Source organism: Canis lupus, chromosome 9 (genome assembly GCF_048164855.1).
Source record: "Canis lupus baileyi chromosome 9, mCanLup2.hap1, whole genome shotgun sequence".
In the NCBI taxonomy this organism is placed as follows: Eukaryota; Metazoa; Chordata; class Mammalia; order Carnivora; family Canidae; genus Canis; species Canis lupus.
Genome location: NC_132846.1, coordinates 48,798,255 through 48,824,314, shown reverse-complemented (window position 1 = coordinate 48,824,314; position 26,060 = coordinate 48,798,255). Strand labels below are relative to the sequence as shown.

Below are 26,060 nucleotides of genomic sequence, written 5' to 3'. Positions count from 1 at the left end.
CTGCTCTAAGAAAATGCTAGAAAAATCCTGAAGGGTCTTTAAACGCAGAATATTAAGAATTTCTCTATGACTTAAGACTTCCTTTCTCATGGCAAATGGTTGAAGGCACCCCACTTCAAGCAATTAGCATTAATAGCTCAGAATTAAGATATGGGAGATGGAATCATTATAAAACTCTAGCTGGCCCCACTTGAGGAATGAATGTTCTGAAAGAGAAATCCTGTATTTTAATTCTAAGGAAAGAAAAATGGAAAGATGAAAGCTGAATTATCAACAGTGACAGAAAATGGGAAGTCATCTTAAAGGCAATATATAACATGAAGTTAGAAGAGATTTTTTTTTCACATCTACCATATCAATAAAGTTTGCATTTCACTTAGGAAGCAAACGTTGTCCATGTTCTGTTTTCAGTACACAGTTATCCAACACAATGTCCCCTGACTTTAAACAAATAAATGAACAAGAAAGGCCAAGGTCCAGTATCAATTCCTATCCCACCATCCCTACCTAATCTCCCAGCAAGTTAATGCAAATCAAAGCAAGCACTTCAAGTGCTGCTGGTAGTGAAGCCTGTTCCTTTCCCAAGAGAGGCCTGTAAAACAGGACAGTCACTGACAGCAGTACAATTACTGACACAGATACAGACTTTATGGACATGTTTATCTCCGCTGTAAATCCATACTCTCTCTCCACTCCGATTCACGAGTCATAAAGAAATTGCAGATAATGAAAAAGTTGGGGAAATTTACAGCATGTCGGAAACCTCAGACAGCCAGAAGAAATTAAAGAGCTGACTAGGGATAAATCACACAGGTACAATTAAAACTTCCCGCATACCTCCTTCATTTCCAAACTGAGGCACAATCCAATGGAGCTGATGAAAAGTTGAGGTCACGACTCCTCAAGCTGTAATCATTTCTTAACTAACTGCATGTTAAAAATTAGCCAATTCATAGGTCATGTATAAATGCTGATTTCTTGCTGCTACCTTGATTTTCTTCACTCTCTACTAGAAGAACTCAGAGCAGTTCTGTCTGTAAACAGGCCAAACTGCAACAAGCCATAAATGGAAAGGTGATGTCCCTTCTCCACTGCCATCTCTGTAGCTGCAAGACATCTTTTACCATTGCCACTGTGGATTGAGCATTAAAATGAGAAAGTGGAGCTACAATGAGTGAATGAAATTGGAGGTTTCTTCTTCCCCAATAAATAACCATTCTGAAGGTTTCATTTGATCTCTTTTCAACATTCCAAAGGAGATTTTAAAGGACTGTTATGTCTGATACTAGAATAAGAATTACTTCTGGTGATACTTGTTTTTCAGGAGTGGACTGAGCTAATAGCCTCTACTCTTAGGTAACTGTCTCAGCCTGAGCTGAAATGTGGTATGGCCCTAAACCATTCAACTTTTATTTTTTACATTGTTCCAGTTGCAAAGGCTACAGGAGGGGAGGAAAAAAACATAAAGGAAAAAAAAAGGCAAAATGAAACTAAAACCTTTGATTTTACCAGAATCTATGTGCTAATTAATGTGTAATTCTTATTCCAATAAAATCAGAACATACCAAAGAAATTATGTCTATTTCTTAAATAATGACACTTAACAGAGCCCCATGATTAAAGACTAGAATCATGTAAGTTAATTATTGGCCCCTCTGTTCTATAAAATCCTCTGTAAAGGGGAAAAAAAAGGAAGATTCTATCACATGCCACACTCTATCATTTTCCCCAACTTAGTTAGATGAAACTAGCAGGTTTAAAAAAACCATCAACCCAAACATTTACAAGATCTCTTTGGAAAGCAGAAACGCATAACACATTATTTTTACCAACTAACTTCTATGTAACTGAGGCAAACCAACAGTGCCAGCAAAATTGTACATCTCTGTAGGATGAGGCTTCAAATTAGCTCTAATATGATTCTGAAAATCTGAGACCTGTCAAGAAATGAAAGTTAACGGGCACTTTTTTTTTTTTTTTTTTTTTGATATCTAGAGGATGTAATTGACATGGTTTCGATTTTGTTCCTATTGACCCCTTGATGATTTCAGGTCCATTTTACACTTCAGAGAATCCAAATGTCATTTTCATTTTATATGTTAAGATTTTACTCTCTATGGAATAAAAATGGTTCTAAGGAAATACTGAGAGTTTCAACCTAGACATCTGTACCACAAAAACTTAAGTTATATCTAGCTCATGGATCTCAAATCTATTCACCCATAAGCCAAAGACATGGTCTTTGATCTGTTTTTACTTATTTTTCTTAAAGATTCATTTATTTGAAAGAGAAAGCGAGTGTAGGGAGGAGCACAGGGTGAGAGAGAGAGAAACTTTAGCTGATTCCTTGCTGAGCTCAAAGCCAAGGCGGAGCTTGATCTCAAGACTGAGATCATGACCTGAGCCAAAACCAAGAGTCCGATGCTTAATGGACTGTACCACCCAGGGGCCCCTGACCTGGTTTTGCTTAAAATGAAAGTTCCTTATGCTCCTAAATGTTTGGTTGGTGTCCAGTATCAAACAAGAACTGTCAAGCAGGGGCAGAATTTTATTTACAAGTTTTCAAGAGGCAAATCATATGTTATCAAATGAACATTTAAGTGAAGTCAAGAAAAACATCTACTGTTACTACTCTAAGAGGCAATGATACTTCTGGATCAAGCATCACAAGACTTGAATTCTAGCCCAGATTTACAAATAACTAGGTGTGTGACTGAGCAAATCACTGAAGCTCTCTGAACAACAGATGAACCTCTTTCACATCATCTGTTCAAATGGGAGTACAGCTGACCCTTTGAACTGCATGGGACCACTTACCTGTGGATATTTTTTGACAAATACAGTATTAAAAACATTTTCCTTTCTCTGCTTAATTTATTGCAAGACTACAGTATTTAATACATGCAACATACAAAATATGTGCTAATCAAATGTTTATATTATTGGTAAGGTTTCAGGTCAAAAATTGGCTATTAGTAATTAAGTTTTGGGGAAGTCAAAAGTTCTTTGAGGATTTTTGCCTGCTCGGTGGGTCAGGGCCGCAATGTCTGCATTATTCAAGGATCAACAATAGTAAAACAATAGTGAGAATTAAATGAGAAAACACATATAAGAAACACAGCAGGCTCAAAAATGTTACTTGCCTTTCCCACTTCATGAGACACGATTCAGATTCCTGGTTCTGTCATTAATGAGCTGTGTAGCTGTCCTTAGTCAAGTCACCTAATATCTTTAGGCCTCTGTTTCTGCATCTGTAACATTAGAGGATTGGGACTCGATGATGTCTAAGATCCCCCTCCAGCTCCAGCATGCTATGATTACCAATTCTGTCCCTAAATTACTGGCTGACCATGGGAAAGTCACTTCATTTCTTTAGACCTCAATTTCCTCACCTTTAAATATGGGAAGCTGAACCAACAGAAAAGGAGACAAGAATGATAATAGGAAATTCATAAAAGGAGGAAAACATGTGGCCAATAAACAACTTCATTAGCAATCAAAGAAATGCATGTAAAAAGTACTGAAACATAGTGTTTCTATAAAATAGGCCAAGGATTGGGGGCACCTGGGCAGCTCAGTGGGTTAAGACTTCAGCTCAGGTCATGATCCTAGGGTCCTGGGATCAAGCCCTGCATTGGGCTCCCTGCCAAGCAGGGAGTCTGCTTCTCCCTCTTCCTCTGTGTGCTCTCTCTCTCAAATAAATAAATATTTTTTAAAAAATGGGCAAGTATTAAAAGTTTAACAATATCCAGGGTTGGCTAAGTTGGAGGAATACAGTGCTTTTATTTACCAATCTCAGAAATATAATTTGGACAAGTGTGGAGGTCACTTTGACAAGATGTATAAAAACATTAAATGTGCCATTCACTTTGATCTCGCAAAGGATTCTCATTGCAGCATGAATTAGTTTAGTGAAATACTGGAAACAACCTGAATGTCCACTAAGAGAGAATTAAAAAAATACATGACAAATAACCATATAATGGTATTCTGCACAATCATAAAACTAGTGATTTTACTATGTTTTTACAGACACTGAAAGATGTCCATGATGAACTAAGTTGAAAAAGCAGATTGTAGAACAAGAATAGCATGATGCCATGCACGTAAAATTTATATTTATATGCATATGTGTGTGTGTACATGCACGTGTGTATAATATTGATTAGAGATGTCTGGATGACTTGGAAGAATGGTCACTTAAAATGTTAAAAGTGACTACCATTTTAGGATGCTGTGATTTTGTTTGATTTTTGCTTTCTTTATGTTTTCTATAATGAATATGTATTGTTTTATAATGGCAAAAAAATAAAGCTCATATTTAACTTTTAAAAATATACATTACAGGGGTGTCTGGGTGGCTCAGTTTAGCGTCTGCCTTCCCCTAAGGTCCTGGGGTTGGGCTCCCTGCCCAGAGGGGAGTCTGCTTCTCCTTCTCCCTCTGCCCCTCCCTTCAGTGCTCTCTCTTGCAAATAAAATAAAATCTTAAAAAAAATACACACTACAAAAAAAACTCTCTGTGGCTTTAACAATTATTTTCAGTTAGATAAGTAGTATCTCTTGTTCTTACAGTCTCTCATTTCTAACATGTATACAGTTACATGATTAGCATCACAATGTACTTGGTTTACTTACACCTTTGCTAAGCACTTTACACATGCCATTTCTAATCTCTCTACAATGCTATAGGACCGTTTTTATCCTAAAGAAAACCCAGCAGGGCTTTTACATTTTAGAACCTGTTTTCCCCACATAGATTTTATTTTGAGAAGTGTAATAAACTGCAAACTGAGATCTTTAAGACCATAAAACTATCTTTATTTTTTTTAAGTCACTTTGTAAATACAAACAAATCTTTTTTTCTTGGTTATCCTCCAAATCTCAATTAGAAACACTCTTGCATTTAGGAATTCTAAACTGACACTAGGAATATATTCAGGATTGCCAGAACCCAGGAAGAGCACAAGCGTGGTACTTAACAAAGCACACTGGAATGTGGGACAGGATCTGGGCTGATTATTCGTTGAAGGATGGCCTGGATAGGAAAAGAAGATACCAGTGTACTTAAGAATAAACAACCTTTTTTTTTTTTTAAAGAGAGAGAGAGAGGAGGAGGAGAGAGGGGAGGGGCAGAGGAATGAGGGAGAGAGAGAATCTTAAGCAGGTTCCACCTTCAGTGTAGAGGCAGAACCCAACATGGGGCTTGATTTCACAACTCTGACATCATGACCTGAGCAGAAATCAAGAGTCTGACACTTAGCCGACTAAGCCACCCACTAAACAACTTAATTCCTAAATCATGCTGAAATTTTGGTTACCATTCCACATTAAAAGCATATTTAATTACCTCTTCATTTGCTGATATGTTTATTCAATTTAAATTGCAGAGGCACAGAAAAGGGAACACTGTAATGTAATACACAGGCACTCTCTCACCTTTCCATCAATGCACAGACCTGCATAATCATCTATTCTCCCCATCCTCTGATTATGACACAGTAGCCCTATCTTCCAACCTGAGGCCAGCACACCTGTGCTCTAAACCCTGGCCCTTCTCAGGAAGCTTACTTATACTTTACCCCTCTTCACCTGTGTCTCCCATCTTTGCCACCGGAATTTAAACATACACAAGTCTTTTTATTTTTTATTCTTTAATTTTTATTTATTTATGATAGTCACACACACAGAGAGAGATAGAGAGAGAGAGGCAGAGACATAGGCAGAAGGAGAAGCAGGCTCCATGCACCGGGAGTCCGATGTGGGATTCGATCCCGGGTCTCCAGGATCGCGCCCTGGGCCAAAGGCAGGCGCTAAACCGCTGCGCCACCCAGGGATCCCCACAAGTCTTTAAAAAAAAGTATTTTGAGAGATAGCACAAGCACAAGCAAGGCAGAGGGAGAGGGAGAAGCAGACTCCCCATTGAGCAGGGAGCCCGACTCGGGGCTCAATCCCAGGATCATGACCTGAGCCAAAGGCAGATGCTCAAACGACTGAGCCACCCAGGTGCCCCCTAAACACACACAAATTTATTGTCTAAAAGCAAACAATACACTTTGACTCTACTTCTCCCTCTAGCAACCACCTCTCTCCCTCTTAACAGCTGAACTCGGTAAGCATTATCTACATTTCTTATCTTCCACTCACTCCTCACTCCGTTTCAAACTACCTCACTCATCCATACATTCAACTGCCTACACAATGTCTCCAATTAATATCCAAAGCCAAACCCCTGTCAAAAACCAAACTCATAATTTTTCCTCACAAATCGGTTCCTCCTCCATTGTTCTTTCTAAAAAGTGTAGTGAGATATAATTCACATATGAACTGCACATACTTGGAGTGTACAGTGTGGAAGTTTTGACAAACATATTTACCACTATTGAGGCAAAACCCTTCTGAGTCCTATGAATCACGAGATTTTTCCGGTCTGGCTGGTGGGGCTAGATACTAGCACTGGCCTGTGGTGTCAGTCACTGTTCGCCCAATCCCTTCAGATGGTACTCTCTTCAGCCTCCAGTAGTTTACTCACATGAATGGGTGGACTGGTACTCAGTTGGAGACTCCAGGAGAATCCTCTACAGATCTCCTGGGTTCTGTGTAGCCTTCTCCTTTTTGGAATTCTGTCCTGTGAACACCAGCTGCCTTGGTCTCTCCAAACTCTTAGCTCTGTTTCTTCACCTCAGGGAGTCTGTCAATCTCTGCCTGGGGTCCCCCTCCCTGTACCACAGCTTGAAAACTCTCAAAGCAGTAAGCTGGGATGATCACAGGGCTCATCTCATTCACTACTTGTCTCTCGGAAACCACTGTTTCATAGATTTTGTCATTTAAAAAAATTGTTCCAGGTGGAAAAGTGAATCTAGTCCCTGTATTCCACCTCAGCCAAAAGCAGATGGCCTTCCAATGTTCTTTACATGCCACTGATTTATTTGATCAGGGGAGAAATCTGGATTCATTGTTGATAACTCCCTCTCCTTTCTCATGTCCCACAGCAAATCAATCAAGACTTTGTCCTAAATCCTCAAATTCAGTGACCTTCCTCCCTGGCCACTACCTAGGCATCACAGTCTCGGCTACTGCAATGACCTCCTACTTGGTGTCCCTACTTCCTCTCTTGCCGCCCTCCAAACCATTCTCTTCATGGCCAGATGCTGAATATTGCTTCCTTTAGTCCTTCAATGACTTCCTGGTGTTCTTAGGATAAGATTTTAAAGGATAAGATTTTAAAAATCCTTAATTTTTCTTCTTAATAAGAAGTCTTTTTTTTAAAAAAAAGATTTATTTATTTATGATAGACATAGAGAGAGTGGCAGAGAAACAGGAGGAGGGAAAAGCAGGCTCCATGCCGGGAGCCCGAAGTGGGACTCGATCCCGGGACTCCAGGATCGTGCCATGGGCCAAAGGCAGGCGCTAAACCGCTGAGCCACCCTGGGATCCCTTAATAAGAAGTCTTACATGATCCAGCCTTTGTCTACTTTAGCAGTCACTGACTGTTTCAGGCATATTATTCTTCTTTCAGTTTGGCAAGGACATTCTAGTATTCCTTCCCACAACCAGAATTGCTACTCCTTCTAGGCAGCTCATTTCCCTTTCTTTCACTCAATTAACTCCAATTCATTCTTCATACTTAAGTATCTTTTTCTCAGGGGAACGATCACTGCCCATTTGACCTCTGCCCCACATTCTACTTAAAACAATTTATCAGCAAACAATTATTTGTGTAATGCCTTTACTACAAGAATGTTAGCTCTGTGACTGCAGAAACCATCTCTCTTATTTACTGCTAAGTCCTTGGTACCTAGCACAGTACCCTGAAAGTACACAATAAATATTTGCTGTATGAATGTGAGATAATAAAAAGTATATATATTGGTCCCTGCCCCTGGTTCCTGGCACAGAGCTCCTAAAAACTCTCATAATTTCCTAACTGGTAAGAACCCTAGGAGAATTTTTTGTTCTAATATTTATCTTTGACCCCAGTTCCTGACACAGAGTTGCTAAATCCCTTGGCATCTATCTCCTGGGTGACAGTAGTGTCTTTTGTTCTAATGAGGTGACTTGTGGTGGGTTCCTGGATGGGGGCTGCTCACCAGAAAGACCAAGCCATGATTGGAAGCTTGGGATTTTCATTCATATCACTCCTTGCTCCAGGGAGGGGAGAGTGGCTGGAAATGCAGTTACTGACTGATCATGGCTATGTGATTAAAACCTCCATAAAAATTAACCAAGTACAGGGTTTGGGGGCTTCTGGGCTGGTAAACAAGTGGAGATACTGGTAGAGTGGCTCATCTGGAGAAGGCACAGAAGCTCTATAACTATTTTTTTTTTTAAGATTTTATTTATTTATTCATAAGAGACAACACAGAGAGAGAGGCAGAGAGACACAGGCAGAGGGAGAAGCAGGCACCCTCTGCCCAATGCGGGACTTGACCCTGGGACTCCAGGATCATGACCTGAGCCAAAGGCAGATGCTCAACCACTGAGCCACCCAGGTGTTCCCTGTGCCTTTTCTACACACTTTGCCCTACACATCTCTTCCAGTTGGATGTACATCTGTATTCTTTATCATATTCTTTTACGACAGACTGGCAAACAGTAAGTAAACTTTTCCTGAGTTCTGTGAGGTGCTCTAGCAAACTTATCAAACCCAAGAAGAGTTTGTGGGAACATCCAATTTACAGTCGATCAGGTCACAGGCACAAGTGACAACAACTGGACTTTCAACAGGTATCTGAAGTGGGAGGGAGGGGAGTCCTGTGGCACTAAGCCCTTAACCTGTGGGATCTAACAGTATCTCCAGCAAGTCAGAATTGAGTTAAATAGCAGGACATCCAGATTGGTGTCGCAGAATTGCTTGGTACTGGGGAAAAGAAACCCATGTGTGGTGTCAGAAGTGTTTTGACAGTAGAGTGTGACAGTAGCATGAGAGTAAAGGAGAAACCTAGGAGGAGTAAGAATCAGCTTTCCCCACAAAATGAATTAAATACAATGTCTTAAAATAATAGAGTTTTAATGTTGTAAGCATCTGAGGAGTCTTCTAGTACAACAACTTCATTTTTCAACTAAGGAAACTGATGCCCAAGGTCACACCACTAAATTAATGATAAAGGTATCAGGCAGTAATAAATGATAAATTGTATCAGGCAGTAATAAAATCTAATATTTATTGATAGCTAACTAGGTGTCAAACATCATCCTATGCATTTTTCTCACAGAAGTGAATTTTTTAAGTGTACATTTCAATGGCATTTAGTATATTCATAATATTGTGTAACCACCACTTATACCAAATTCTAAAACATCTTCATGACCCCCAAAGAAATTCCTCTACTCATTAGAAGCAGTCACTCCCCCTCTACCCTATCTCCTATCCTTTCTCCTGATTGGCAACCACCAATCTGCTCTCTGTCTCTATGGGTTTATTACCCAGGATATTTCATATAAGTGAAATTGTATAATATGTGACATTTTTGTGTCTGGCTTCTTTATTAGTATTATGTTTTTGAGATTCATCCATGTTGTATCAGTACTTCATCCATTTTTATGGCTGAATAATATTCCATTGTATGTATTTGCCATAGTTTGGTTATTCATATATCCGTTAATGCATACTAGGTTTTCCCCATTGTTTAGCTAACAGGAATAGTACTGATATGAACATACATGTGCAAATATTTGTTTAAGTTTCTGTTTTCGATTCTGGGTGTATATCTAACAGTGGAATCGTTGGGTCTGGTGGTAACTCTATGTTTAACCTTTAGGGAACCACCACTTTCCCCCAGTGGCCACATCATTTTACATTTATACCAGCAATGTATGAGAGCTCTAATTTCACCATATCCTTGTCAACACTTGTTACTTCCTGTTTTAAAAAACTATTATTATTATAGTCATCTTAGTGGGTGTGAAATGACATCTCACTGTGTCTATTTTGCATTTCCCTGATAACTAATGATGTTCAGCATCTTATTATGTGCTTATTGGTCATTTGTGGATACACAATTCAAGTCCTTTGCCCATTTTTTAACTAGGTTGTCCTTTGATTGTTGCGTTGTTAGAGTTTTTTATATATTATAGATACTGGGTCTTATCAGATAAATGAAATCCAAGTTTTCTCCCGTTTTATGGGTTGTCACTTCACTTTCTTGATAATGTCCTTTTATGCACAAATGTTTTTAACTTTAATGGAGTCCAATTTATCTATTTTTGATTTTGTTGCTTGTATTTTTTGGTGTCATATTAAGAATCTGTGGCCAGATCCAAGGTTATGAAGATTCATACTAGGCATTTTATAATCGTCATCCAATTAATTTAATCCTCTCCACAACCCAATAAGATAGGTATTATTATTACTACCTCCATTTTATACACAAGGAAAATGAGGTCAGAGAGAGACAAGTTGTCAAGTTTAGTAAGTATTAGAACTAGTCTGTTCCCAATGACCAGGCTCATAATCCCCAAGTCAGTTTTTCTCTCTATCCTTACAACATGGGAGCTTGTTTTTCTGAAAAGGTGATGAGGGAGAACAAGACAGAAGTCATGGTCTTTTTGTCACTTCTGCAGTTACTAGACCCAGCCCACACTCAAGAGAATAAGATCATGCAAGGGCCTAATTCCAGTAGCAGGGATCAGAGAGGTCATGTCAGAATCTGCCTACCATATCAGAGTTCTGTTTTAATGTCACACATCCTTCCTGGGTGATCTCTTTCTCACTGATGGCTTTAACTAGAACCTATAAGCTGATGATGTTCAAAACTATTTCCTGTACACTAGATCCATACATTTAACTATCTCCTGGGTAGAACCACATACATTGCTTACACATAGACCTACAACTGAATTCTTAATCTCTCTTCTCAAAAGTGATCTTCCTATATTAATTCAAGCCAGAAACCTAAGAGACTTTTTTAATTTAAATATATGTGACATATAACTCTGTACAAATTTAAGGTATACACATTAAGAGTCATTCTTTTTTATTTTTAAAATGTTCCGTTACCAGATTTCTAAGTAGGAAAAATTTTTTTAAGTTTATTTTTTTAGTAATCTCTGCACCCAAAATGGGGCTTGAACTCACAACACTGAAATCAAGAGTTACATGCTTTTCCAACTAAGCCAAATAGGTGCCCCTAAGAGTCATTCCTGATTCCTCATTCTAACTGCCCAGAACTCCCTGGCCCCAATACAACCAACCAGTCACTAAGACTTTCCATTCTACTACCCAGATTTCTAGAATCCATCCTTCATTTTTCATTTCCACTTCTACTATCTTAGTTCAAGGGCTTATCATTTTGGTCTGGCTTACTGAAGAACTTACTAACTTGTCTTTCTTTCTCTGTCTCCACCTTATTCTTTTTATTATTAATCCATCTTCTATCATGTTAGCAAAGTGATATTTTTAAGAAAGTATGATTACATGCCTACTATGCTTTAAATTTCTCATATGCTCCCATAATGATTACAAAAGTTGATAGTTTTTAAGCACTGAAGTGCCAACACTATGCTAAAATTTTATAAATTATATTGTATCAAATCATAAAAAGAACACTCTCAGGTAAAAGCTCTCAAAGTATGGTCAGAAAACCCCTAAGAATCACTAAGCATCTTTCAGGGGGTCCATGAATCCAAAACTATATGTATAATACTAAGATACCCTTGTCATTCATTCTCTAATAAGTGACCAGTGAAGTTTTCTAGAGCCTACCTAACAGAAGATATAACACTGAAAGCAAAAGAAGATATGAAAATCTTTTTCAGGCTGTCTTTTATCAGGCCAGACAGTAAAGAAATTTGAAAAAAATGCCACTCTTGTCAATATTTTTTTGTTCAGAAAAGTTAGTCTTCATAAAAATGTTACTTATGTTACTATGTAATGGATGTGTTCCCATTTTAAAATCCATTAATAAATATTTCTAAATTTTCTCCTTTTTAATTTCTGAAACAGTAAATATAGACAGATATAACCCATACAAACAAGCGCCCTTTCAGGTCATCATGAATCTTTAAGAGTGACACCAAAAAATCTGAGAACCACTGTTCTAAGGTTATTATCTCCATTCCACAAAGAAACGAGCACTTAGAGAGTTAAGAAACTTGCCTAAGTGGTAGACTGAGGTGCATAATAAAGCTGCATGACTCCAGAACCCAAACTGTTCATCACTATATTGCCCTCACTTGTTCGTTCTTTTCTTTTCTTTTTCTTCCTTCCTTCCTAAAAAGATTTATTTATCTATTTATTCATGAGAGACAGAGAGAGAGGCAGAGACACAGGCAGAGGGAGAAGCAGACTCCATGCAGGGAGCCCGATGTGGGACTCAATCCAGGCACGGGATCAGGCCCTGAGCCAAAGGCAGATGCTCAACCACTGAGTCACCCAGGCGTCCCTCATTATTTATCATCTGGTTCCTACCTAATTATTTCTAAGCTAATGTTCTTTCTCTTATATCGTACTCAGGCCATCACGTTTTTCCACTAGCCATAGTTTCCTCAAATGGAGGTACTTTTTATTTTTTTTAAAGATTTTAATTATTTATGAGAGAGAGAGAGACAGGGGCAGAGGCAGTGGGAGGAGCAGAGGAAGAGAGACAAGCAGACTCCGTTCTGAGCACTGAGCCCAATGTGGGGGTTAATCCCAGGACCCTAAGATCATGACCTGAGATGAAACCAAGAGTCAGGTGCTTAATCGACCGAGCCATCGAGGCACTCCAAATAGAGGCTCCAATAGAGCTCCAAATAAAGCTATATTTTGAAAAAGCAATTCCTATGAGCTATTCACTACAATAAGTTAGTACAAAGCTTTCTTTACTTTTTCTTTTTTTATTTATGATAGTCACACACACAGAGAGAGAGAGGCAGAGACACAGGCAGAGGGAGAAGCAGGCTCCATGCACCGGGAGCCCGACGTGGGATTCGATCCCAGGTCTCCAGGATCGCACCCTGGGCCAAAGGCAGGCGCCAAACCGCTGCGCCACCCAGGGATCCCAACAAAGCTTTCTTTAAACCAGACAAACTTAAGTTTATCAACCTATCAAATACAGATATAATTCCTTGGATCTGACCCCTTAAGGATTTCTTCTTAAGGGATGCCTGGTGGCTCAGCAGTTGAGCGTCTGCCTTCAGCCCAGGGCGTGATCCTGGAGACCCGGGATCGAGTCCTGCATTGGGCTCCCTGCATGGAGCCTGCTTCTCTCTCTGCCTGTGTCTCTGCCTCTCTCTGTGTGTCTTTCATGAATAAATATATAAAATCTTAAAAAAAAAAAAAAAGAATTTCTTCTTAAAAATAAACCTCACAGAGCACCTGGGTGGCTCAGTCGGGTAAGCATCTGCCTTCAGCTCAGGTCATGATCCCAGGATCCTGGGATGGAGCCCGGGTTGGGCTCCCTGCTTAGCACGGAGTCAGCTTTTCTCTATACCCATCCTACATGTGCTCTTTCTCAAATAAATCCTTTGGAAAAAAAAAAAAAAAAAAAACCCAAACCTCACAAAATGTCCACAGAAATGCCAATGATTATACTAATCTCCCAGGGGATATGTTTGGAACCAAGAAACAGGGACTTAAAGTCATTGTTTACATGTTTTATGTTAGTTACAATGTATTCATTTCTACAAAAGATTTATGAACTGAAAAAGAAAAACTATACTGGACAGTAAGCCACTGAAGATTGTGTACAGTGCTTCAGTGATTTCCTAAACCTTCACAACAAAGATGCCCAAACAAGCTCTTTTTCCTCAGGCATCTTCACAGCAATGCGTTTCCTTCTTCACACTGGCTTTTCTTTATAGTTGACTGGGGAATTTGACACAGATTCATTTGCACAAGACGTAGTTCCAATCCTCATGAAGTTATTATTTTTTTTTTCTCAAAAGAAACCTATCTAGTATGCTCCACTATTTCTAAAAATAATCCACTGCACAGGGTAGATTTTCCGCTCTGGGTCAAACTGTAAGGTCTATAAGCACCGCGCTTAGATAAATCATTAATAATCCAACTGAAGTCAATGGCTCCAGTGTAATTCCCTGTGGTTTCCACATCCCACATCCCACCCAAACAACTTTTCTAATAATCCTCCATTGCTTAGATCTGCTGTTTCCATTTTATATTACAAATTTACTATTTCTTACTAGCCATAATAGTTTCCATACACATTTGAAAAGATGTCTTTTATAATTAAGTGATGGAAGTTTTAATTACTAATGTGAGACTAAAATCTTCCTTATTCTTTCCTTTCCAATTCTAAAATAATTATATACACCAACTCAGTTATTACTTCATTATACAAGTTTTTTTGTCATACGGTGCCCAAGTTAGTCAACAGTTAAAGATGTTTTGGTTTTTCAAAGAAAGTGGTTTTCCTCTTTTTTTTTTTAGAAAGTGGTTTTCCAAGGATTTCCACATGACAAATGATAACACATTTAAAAATGCATTGTTCAGTAAGGCTGTCAGAAAACTTACATATCAAATCAGGAAACCAGTAAGAAAACACACTTTCACTTTGTCCACTTGAATTTTTTCTATTATGTAACCAATAATGATATTCTGATATCCCCATGAGGGAGAAGAAGTAGGGGAAGAAAAGAATTCAGCCAGCCCAAGTCACATATCTAGTAATTTAATATTCATTTCTAAGATACTAGAGCTTTGACATCATAACCTAAGCTAAAATGACAGGGGTGGCATTAACAAAAAGTGAAAATACTCCCAAAACGAACTATACTAAAATTCAAAATTTGTGTTTAAATTGGAGAAATCTGGGGATCCCTGGGTGGCTCAGCGGTTTAGCGCCTGCCTTTGGCTCAGGGCGTGATCCTGGAGTCACGGGATCGAGTCCCACATCAGGTTCCCGGCATGGCGCCTGCTTCTGTCTCTGCCTCTCTCTCTTTCTGTGTGTCTTTCATAAATAAATAAATAAAATCTTTAAGTAAATAAATAAATAAATAAATAAATCGGAGAAATCTGAATAAGGATTGTATGTCAATTATATTGTATCATGGTAAATTTGAGTGTGTTAAAATTATACTGTAGATATGTAGGAGAATGTCCTCACTCTTTAAAAATTATGCTTAAAAAATAATAAAAATAAAAAAATAAAAATTATGCTTAAGTATTTATGAAGTGTCATGGTTTCTGCAGCTAGCTCTCAAATAGTTCAAGAATAAAACAATAAACTTAAAATTATATGTGGAAAGATAAAGCAACTGTGACAAATGTTAACAACTGGTGAACAGGTGAAGGGTATATAAGTATTGTACTGTTCTTAAAACATTTAAAAGAGATTTGAAACCTGACAAAACATAAAGCTGGGAGAAAAAAACCCCAAACTTTGGCTCATTAGAATATGCCATTAAGAAAATCAAAAGGCAAGCCATAGAGAGGGATAAGATATTTGCAATTTATGTAACAGACAAAGAATGCATTATCTGGAATATGTCAATAATACTTGCAAATCAATTTTTAAAAGATTGACAATCCAATTTTAAAGATGGGCAAGAGGTATGATAAACACTTCACAAAAGATGTTATCCAAATGGCCAATGAACATACGAAAAAGTGCTCAACCTCATTAATAATTAAGAAATGGAAATTGAAACTACATTGAGGTACCATTATAATTATCAGAATGATTAGAATTTAAAAGTCTCCCAGTAAGGATTTGGAGGAACTGAAATTGCCAAAGGGCTTATAAATTGGTATAACCACTTTGGAAAACTCTTTGGAAGCAGCATCTATTATATAAACATAACCCAGCAATTCTACTCCTAGTTATATATACAACAAAAATGCATATACCAAAAAAAGACATATACTACTAATGCTCAGAGTATTTATTTATAATTACCAAAAGCTGGAAACACTTCAAATGTTCATGATTGGCAGAATGAAAAAAATTGTATTGTGTTCTTGCAACAGCATACCACACACAGTGATGGAAAGAAACAAATGACCACTAAAGACAATGGATATCATAATCAAAATGTTGAACAAAAGAGGCCAGACACAAAAGAGTATGTAACTTGTGATTCCATTTACATAAAGTTCAAAAACAAACAAAATTCTTTCATGATATGTCACAGTAGTGCTTGCTTTAGGGGAAGGGGCAGATAGTTACTGAGAAAAGCATGAAGGTGGCTTTATTTTTTTTTATTTTATTTATTTATTTATTTATTTATGATAGGCACACAGTGAGAGAGAGAGAGAGGCAGAGACACAGGCAGAGGGAGAAGCAGGCTCCATGCACCGGGAGCCCGATGTGGGATTCGATCCCGGGTCTCCAGGATCGCGCCCTGGGCCAAAGGCAGGCGCCAAACCGCTGCGCCACCCAGGGATCCCTGAAGGTGGCTTTATATTCGAAAGGTTTATATTCGAAAGGTTATCTTCATCTGGTCTGGGTCATGGTCACAGGGAAGTACTAATTTTCTGAAAATTCATTAAGCCGTAAATTATAATTTACTTTTCATTATATATATTATACTTCCATTTTAGAAAGTTTATTAGATAACCAAAAAAATGATGTCACAGTGGAATATTTTTGTATCCCGAATCTGAGGTCTCATTTTACTTCCCATCCAAAGAGCTGCAATTTCATACATTCAAACAGTTCTTTGCTCCTACTAAACAGTTTAAACTAAAAGTATTGTTCTCCAACTACAGGTGAGAAAAGCTGAAAGAACAAAGCTGGACAAAATCTTGGCCAATGTTTGCTTATGAAAAGATCCTCTTTCACCAACTAAGCCATCTTTTGCCCTTGACCCAAGAGGCTACCACTCCTTTTATTCCCAAATTTCTACTTCTGGAAGAACATGCTAAGGATGGGAAATGAAGTATCACAACTCTCCCCTAGCTATTCATCACTTGCTTAAAGTGATCAATTATTGTTAATGGATCTAGTCATTTTTATTTATTAGAAACAGTCAGTAAAAGAGTTTAAAATTTTAACTGCACAGGATATCAGGAGATAGATCTTTCATGTAACTATAATTTTGTTTCTAGAATGGGATACAATTTTTCTCTATTTCTTTAGTTTCTCTATCCAAAAATAGAATGTGCTCATTGTGGGCAGTAAGGAAAATTCAGAAAATTTTAAAGAACAAAAAAATCACTAGATAGGCATTAAAACATTTGTGCATTTCGGGTGCTTATAGGGCAGAATAAATGTTTCTTCCTCTAGGGCAGAAAAACAAACCAAAAACATATTACTGTATTTCCTTCCCATCATTTGTCTATGTCCACACTACCAAAAAACAAAACCAAAAAGAAAAAAAAAAAAAACAACTTGATTTTGTGTTGTGCATTATAATTTTTTCACTTGCAATTATCCTTACATACAATCAGCAGTTTTCTGTCATTAAGTTCTCCTTAATGCTTTAACATTTTTATGGCTGCATTGTCTTCTCCTGTGTGGATGGTACTATAATTTACTTGGATATTCCCCTAGTGTTGAACTTTAAATTGTTTCAGTATGTACATCCTCCCCATGTATTTTCTACAATTAAACAGAATGCTACTTTGAAACCAACCCCATCCAAATTAATGTATGCCCCACTTGCTTTCCTCTATCTTTGCGTTCCCCAACCCCCCACCCCAAATCAGAAGAGAATAGAACATCACAAGCATTTTATGGTAAAATCCTCTTTGTGCATAAAGCCATTTCAGAGCCAATGTTGGGTTTATGAAACAACTTGACTAATGGATAAAATATATGAATGCTTATAAGCCTTAAAGGTAATTTGAGGCTTTGTGTATCCTAATTTGTTAACCAAGAGAAAAATGAGAAATAATGGCATGTTTTATTTCCCATTATCATAATACATTTTTAAAACAAAATACTTAAGGCTAAACTGACAATTTCTAATTATGAGGAATAACCTTGATCCTTCCAAAGTGGGATTTCTAGATTTTATACTGTATTACTACCTAAATAGGATCCCATGCTAATGACTATGGTGAAATGGTATGGCAATGTCCGAAACAAAGAAAACAAAAGATAAATTTCATTTGGTATTTGAGTAGTGCAGATTAAACACTGTCCTTAAGGTGCTTTTGCATCAAGTTCCCTGGCTTTATTTTTCAGGTTAAAATAATTTAAATACATACCTTCTTGAATTTCCCTGTCAACAGATATAATTAAGAAACATTAAAAAAAAAAGTTCATCCTCACAACTGAAAAAATAAATATTAAAACAAGATATTAATGTTTTGCCTACCAAGTTCGCAATGACTTTAAAATTATAATGCTTGGTGTTCATAAGAATGTAGCAGTAGGAAATGCCTTTCTAGAAGACAATTTGGCAGTAGATTTCCTCTCTGTCAGAGATCTCACAAATCTCTAGCTATACGTAAAATGTTGTCTTCACTCCTGGGAGGAACTGACCCTGTTGCTGATATACTCCAAATATAGCCGTTAATTAATAGATGTATCAACATCAAGTATTTGGGGCCAATTGCATTATTTTAAACATATTCTTTATTTATTTTTGAAGTATAGTTGACATACAATGTTATATTAGTTGCAGGTGTACACAGTGACTTGACAATTCTATACATTATACAATGCTCACCATGTAAGTGTAGTTACCACATTATTTCAAATTTATACTTCTGAAATTTTTTTCCAGTTAATAAAGATTTGGATATCAACTATATATAAAGACCATACCAATTTCCTGAATATAGGTAAGCTAAGTGAATAAAATATCACTACCATGGAAGAAAACTATACAAAGTAATTTATTCAACTGAAAGGCCTACTGATCTGCCAAAGAGTACTGTAGAGGGACTCCACAAATCCATTTCTGAAGTTATGGATATCCTGTTACACATGTTTATCTCCCTGACAGAAAAATATCTATTCAAAACATTACCTGTTGCCCAAACTAGAGTATTGCTGTCACTCTATTAATAACATCCACCTAAGAACAAATGGCTTTTACTTATTTCTTAAAAAATCAAGGTGCCTGACTCCTAAGAAATGTATAAAAGAGTTATGTGATGTTTTTCTTTAACTGGATCTCCCTCCTTCTTCTGAAGTCCCTGTAATTAGTTAGGTTCAAAGCATCATGGTAGACTCTAATTTCAGCTTTATCCCTTCGATCCATCCATCCAGACAGTTACTTAGTTCTGGAAATGACAGAGCTGAAACATCTTCTGTCAGTGCATTTCTTTCCATTCTCACTGCACCATTCATTCAAGCCCTCAACTCTTCTTGCTGGACTCCCATAATACCTTCCAGCCTCCTGGCTCTACCATTCCATTCCATCCTATGCACCAACATCTCCTAACCACGTGACTTCCCTACTCAGAAATCTTCAATGGTAGAATTTTTGACACAGAAAAATACTTAAGACGGAATGAAAAAAATGCACAGGCTAAAACTATATACATATAACTAGTCTCGGTTATTTAAAAAGCATGCCTGTGTATGAACACAAGCAGAAAGGGAAAACAGTGGGGCAAAAAACACATCTAATATTAACAATGGTTATTTCTTAGTGTTAAGGCTATATAGTTTTTACTTTCTTATCGTTACCTTATGATAAGGTCTCTTTTAGTGAGTGTCACTATAAATCATCTATAATGAATGCACAGTTCATGTTATAGCTGTTAAAATACCTTAAAAATTTCACATGCTTCTGCTACCTTTAAGTTTAATTCCTCATCCCCTAGTATTGAAGGCTCTCCTTAATCCAGGCCCTGTCTCCTTCCTTGTCTTAGTCCTTATGGACCTTGATGTAACCTGGGCTCCTGAAGAATCAGATCACCCTCACCCATTCCTTGAGCACAGGTATTCCTTCAAACTCTGTTTTGCTCTGAATATTCACTCCACCTGGAATATGGTCCCTTCCCACTCCCACCTAACAAGCTCCTATGTGTTCTTCAACGTCTATTTTCACTGATCCAGATACAGCAAATACTACCACATCCCTTCCTCTTGTCCACAGCAGACAACACTGACTGACTTCTCTGAATCCAGGCTCCTTCTCAAATCCTCAATTCAATGGCCCTATACAATCCTTACTAATCAATCCATATTGACATTCAAAATCAAACATACCTGCCATTCCTATAGCAATCTAATGTAATTACTCTCTTCTCCCCCACCCCACAGGTCTTCAAACACTTATGGAGCTCACCTCCTCTACTTTCTATTGAGAATCATTTACTTAATTGTCTTATTTCCCTTTCCTACTGGATTTTAATCTGCACAAGGACAGTAATTATGTCTTATTCATCTTCATATTCCCCTGCAGAGCCTTGCACGAGGTCGGCACTCAGTTGCTGAACTGAATACTTCATTCTTTTCCTATTACCTCATGATTCAAAATGGCTATTTGCAAGTTTTATTTTAAAACAGTTAAATTCTTCTTGAAGAACGACTAATGAATCCAAGTTTATTTCATCAATTTTAGCCAACATTCTTGCCTTAGCTTAATAAGGCAGTGTCTAATCTCACACGGTAACCTGCAGAGTCAAAGGATAGAACAAGATAAGCCAAGATGAGAACTGAGCCCATTCTGAGAGGGCTTATATCCAGGTACAGAAGCTATTGAATTAAACTACCACATTTTTAGAATTTTTTCTACCAATCTCTTTAATCAAAAGCAAAATGTTGGGATGCCTGGGTGGCTCGGCGGTTAGGCACCTGCCTTTGGCTCAGGGTGTGATCCCGCAGTCCCGGGATTGAGTCCCACATGGGGCTCCCTGCATGGAGCCTGCTTCTCCCTCTGCCTACGTCTCTGCCTCTCTCATGAATAAATAAAATCTTAAAAAAAAAAAAAAAAGCAAAATATTATTTCTGACAATAGAGAAACTAAAGGACTCTGAGCATCAGAAATATATATTGCTTTGAAAAGGGATTTAAAAACTGGATGAAAAGGAAAAACAAAAATCTAAAGAATCAAGAAAGGCATCAACAAAGTTAGGCAAATAGTCTGGTAAAGTCACAAGAATGTCTTACCTAAATCAGAAACCCAGTTCAAGAGAAATGGTCAAGGAAAAGCTGGTAGCACAGTAAGACTCATGCTGCCATCTAGAGGTTAAAGGCTAGATGATTTTCCTCCTCAATCAATCAACTGCAGTTAATTTAACTTCTATTATAGAGGGAGACCCTACAGGCCTTATAAAGTTAAGTCAGACAAATCTGCTGTCAGGCCACAGAGAAGAATATCCAGGCTGCAAGAGTCCCAGTTTTTCTCTCCTTCTCTTCCTTCGCAGATTAAAATAAAAAATCTAAAGACTAGAGCTAACTGTTCTTCAGAATTTTATCTAGATGGGAAACAATTTCTAGATATAAATGGTCATTTTTTTCAAAAAATTATATGCCTAGAGGGTAGAGAATACTATACCACATAGTATACTACTATACCACAGGCTACCTTGGAAGTTTTTCTTTGGTACCACCTCTTAAGAAAGTTGTACCAAATAGTTTCTGGTATTAGACAACTTCATCAATGTAGATTGATGGGATGAAATACCAGGAATGGGGAAGTCTGTTTTTTTTACGATAAAATGTTGCTTTTAAAAACTATGGTAAGTGATTATATTTAGCCAAATAACAATCCCATTGAGACTTCTAAATGAACATACAGGATTAGGTTATAAATTAGCAGAAACAACAACTTATAACAAAGTAAGCTGAATTTGGGATGCCTGGGTGGCTCAGTGGTTGGGCGTCTGCCTTTGGCTCAGGTCGTGATCCCAGGGTCCTGGAGTTGGATCCTTCTCCCTCGGCCGGTGTCTCTGCCTCTCTCTCTGTGTCTCCCATGAATAAATAATCTTTTTAAAAACCAAAAAAACAAAACAAAAGCTAAATTTCGTAAAGCTAGTCTTAGAGGGTGATATGCTCATTGTGAAATTATTTACATTAATAACTGTTTAGCCTATCTTTTCTTTATAACATTAAGTTTCTACTCAGACCAACTAAATGAGTATAAATTGAGATTTTCATTTATTTTGTAATATAAGGTAAAGTGTAATCAAGAACTTCATCAAATTCAACACCTTTTCATGATAAAAACACTCCACAAAAAAAGGGGTAATTTCCTCAACCTGACAAAGGACATCTATAAAAAGCCCACAACTAATATCATACTTACTGCTTTTATCCCAAAAGTCAGGAAGAAGACAAGGACGTCCACTTCTGCCACTTCTATTCAATCCTGTACTAGAATTTCTAGCCAGGCCAATTAAGTAAGACAATGAAATAAAAGACATCCAGATCAGAAATAAAAAAGTAGGGGATCTCTGGGTGGCTCAGCGGTTTTAACGCTGCCTTCAGCCCAGGGTGTGATCCTAGGGTCCCGGGATCGAGTCCCGTGTCGGGCTCCCTGCATGGAGCTTGCTTCTTCCTCTGCCCATGTCTGTTTCTCTGTGTCTTAAATATATAAATCAATCAATCAATCAATCAATCAATCTTAAAAAAAAGAAATAAAAAAGTAAAACTATATCTGCAAATGATATGATTCTGTATAAAGGAAAAAAAAAATATATATATATTTCAAGATTTTATTTATTCATTCATGAAAGACACAGAGAGAGGCAGAGACATAAGCAGAGGGAGAAGCAGGCTCCATGCAGGGAGCCCCATGTGGGACTCAATCCCGGGACTCCAGGATCATGCCCTGAGCTGAAGGCAGGCACTCAACTGCTGAGCCACCCAGGCGTCCCCTATATTTTTAAGTAAGCTCCATGTCCAGCATGGAACCCAACATGGGGCTTGAACCCACAACCCTGAGATCAATACCTGAGCTGATATCAAGAGTCAGATGCTTAACTGATTGAGCCACTCAAGTGCCCCTGAATATAGAAAGTCTTAAGTAGTCTACTAAAACTCTATTAGAACTAATAAATGGTTTAGTGAAGTTGTAGGATATAAGATCAACATACAGAAGTTAATTGTACATTGATCCTTGAACATGGTTTACACAGATTTTCAACTGGACAGAGGTTTGGCACCTCAAGCCCCATTATTCAAAGGTCAACTGCATTTCTCTAAAGTACCAATGAACTTCAGAAACAAATGAACATGGTGTGGGGGAGACGGGGAAAGAGAGGCAAACCAAGTAACAGACTCTTAACTATAGAGAACCAACTGATGGTTACTTGAGGAGCATGGCAGGGGAGATGTTAAAGAGCTAATGGGGATTAAGGAGGGCAGTTGTGATGAACACCAGGTATTCTATGTAAGTGATGAACCACTAAATTCTACACCTGAAACTAATATTGCACTGTATGTTAACCAACTGGAATTTAAATAAAAACTTGGGGGAAAAAATAAAGCATCAGTAAACAAATTGAAAATGAAATTAAAAAGACAATAACATTTACAACATCAAAAAATAAAATACTTGGGAATTTAACAAAATGTAAAACTTATACTTTGAAAACTACGAAATACTGAAAGAAATTAAATAGAAAGACATACTACATTCATGAATCATTTTAATATTAAGATGGGAATATTCCCCAAAATGATCTAAAGATTCAATGCAATCATTTTAATATTAAGATGGGAATATTCCCCCAAATGATCTAAAGATTCAATGCAATCTCTATCAAAATCTCAACTGACTTCTTTGCAACAACTGACAAGTTAAAATTCCTATGGAAATTCAAGAGCCCCAGAGTAGCCAAAACAATCTTGAAAAAGAACAAAATTGGAAAACTCATACAGCCCAATTTCAAAACTTACTACAAACCTGCAGTAATCAAAACAGTGAGCTAGAGGCATAAGGATAGACATATAGATCAATGAAGCAGATTTGAGAATCTAGAAATAAACCCTCACATTAATGGTCAATTGATTTTTAACAAAAATGCCAAGACAATTAACAGGAAAAGAACAGTCTTTTTAAACAATGTTTGAAACAACTGGCTATCCACATGCAAAACAATGGATTTGGATTCTTGCCTCAAAAACACACAAAAATTCACTTAAAATGATCGAAGACCTAAGTGTAAGAGTTAAAAACTATAAAACTCTTAAGAGAAAACACAGGCATAAATCTTTGGGACACTGGATTAGGCAAAGGTTTCTTAGGCATGAAACCAAAATAGAAGCAACAACAAAAGTAGAGAAATCAGAATTAAAATTTTTAAAGTTTCTGCTTCAAAGGACATCACCAAGAAAGTAATAAGACAACCTACAAAATGGGAGAAAACTTCTGCAAATCATATATATAAGTGACCTGTTTATAGAGTATATAAAGAACTCTTATAACTCAATAATAAATGCCCAAATACTCCAACTTAAAAATTGGTAAAGGGTCTAAACAGTTCTCCAAAGAAAATATACAACTGGCCAATAAATACAGGAAAGCATGCTCGGTATCACTAGTTATTAGTCAAATGTAAATCTAAACAATAAGATACCACTTCATATCCACTAGGATGAATGATAACTTTTTGAAAACAAAAAACGAGTATTGGCAAGGATATGGAGAAATTGGAATCCTCATATACTATTGGTGAGAATGTAAAATGGTGCAGCCAGTATGGAAGATAGTCTGACAGTACCTCAAAAAGTCAGATACAGAGTTATCATATGATCCAGGAATTCCACTTCTGGTTATAAGCCCAAGAGAATGGAAAGGTAAATCCATACAAAAACTTTTAAGTTAATGTTTATAGCAGCCTTATTCATACTAGCCAAACTAGAAAAAATCCAAAAGTCCATCAACTGGGGGATAAGTATAATGTGGATAATTGGTGGATAAATACACAATAGAATATTATTTGGCCATAAAAAGAAGTTAAATACCAGTACATTCTAATATAAACATTGAAAACATTATGTTAAGTGAAGGAAACAAGTCACAAAGACCACATACTGTATGATCCCACCAATACAAAACGTCAAAAATAGATAAATTCATAAAGACAGATTAGTGGCGGTCTAGACCCATGGCTTAGGGGGCAAATAAGGAATGACTGTTAATGGGTCTAGTGTTTCTTTTTTGGGAGATAAAAATTGTTCTACAATTGTGGTGATAGCTGTACACAACTCTAAATATATTAAAAGCTACTTAATTGCATCACACTATAAATAGGTAAATTGTAGGGTGGGTGAATTATATTTCAACTAAGCTGCTATTAAAAAAAGAAACAGAACATCATCAGAGTTCCAAGCTTTAGCCCTAGTTTCAAATGGCACGATCCTCTGCTTTCCCAATTTTCACATTCTATTTAAAAATATCTTGAATATAGGGACGTCTGGGTGGCTCAGTGGCTGAGCATCTATCTGCCTTTGGCTCGAGTTGTGGTCCCGGGGTCTTGGGATTGAGTCTTGCATCAGGCTCCCCACAGGGAGCCTGTTTCTGCTTCTCCCTCTGCCTATGTCTCTGCCTCTCTGTGTCTCTCATGAATAAATAAATTTAAAAAAAAATCTTAAAAAAAATCTTGAACATAGTCATTATTTAGCTTATCTGCATGGGCTACTAAATGGTTTCTAGCTTTCAGAGACAAGAGGGAACATCTTTTTAAAGGGCAAAAGGTGTTGAGAATCAGTGTTCAATGGATTCATGATAGTTCCATTGGGGTTTTTTTTAGATTTTATTTTATTATTTATTTATTTATTTATTTATTTATTTATGATAGTCACAGAGAGAGAGAGAGGCAGAGACACAGGCAGAGGGAGAAGCAGGCTCCATGCACCGGGAGCCCGACGTGGGATTCGATACCGGGTCTCCAAGATCGTGCCCTGGGCCAAAGGCAGGCGCCAAACCGCTGCGCCACCCAGGGATCCCTTAGATTTTATTTTTAAGTAATCTCTACACCTAATATGGGGCTCAAATTTACAACCCTGAGATCAACAGTCACATCCTTTATTGACTGAGCTAGCCAGGCACCTCTAGTTCTACTGGTCTTAGGAATAAAGCAACCAATGGACTGTTGAAAAGACTAAATAAATCAAGATCATGTCCAGGTCATAACAATGATGGAATAATGTTCAAGTAGAAGATAAAATCAAACCATCATCAATAAGCTTCATTCTTTTTTTTTTTTTTAGATTTATTTATTTATTTATTCATTCAGAGAGAGCGAGACAGAGGCAGAGACACAGGCAGAGAGA

At 37.4% G+C, this 26,060-nt stretch overlaps 1 protein-coding gene across 7 annotated transcripts in view; it reads right to left on the bottom strand.

Moving 5' to 3' along the window:
• The window catches only part of LIN52 (lin-52 DREAM MuvB core complex component), a 111,366-nt gene that overhangs the window by 66,772 nt on the left and 18,534 nt on the right, over nt 1–26,060 (bottom strand). Inside the window, exon 6 of one of the 7 annotated variants that reach the window (XR_012036898.1) lies at nt 3,144–3,251. The exons of 4 other annotated variants lie outside the window; for them this stretch is intronic. Coding sequence is in view for 2 of the 3 variants with exons in the window: in XM_072839312.1 (XP_072695413.1) it covers nt 4,827–5,035 (209 nt within the window). In the remaining variant the exon portion in view is untranslated. Of the gene's footprint in view, nt 1–3,143; nt 3,252–4,811; nt 5,036–18,440; nt 21,767–26,060 lie in introns of those variants that run through there. 2 more of the 7 variants (XM_072839312.1, XM_072839313.1) reach the window with 2 other exon arrangements.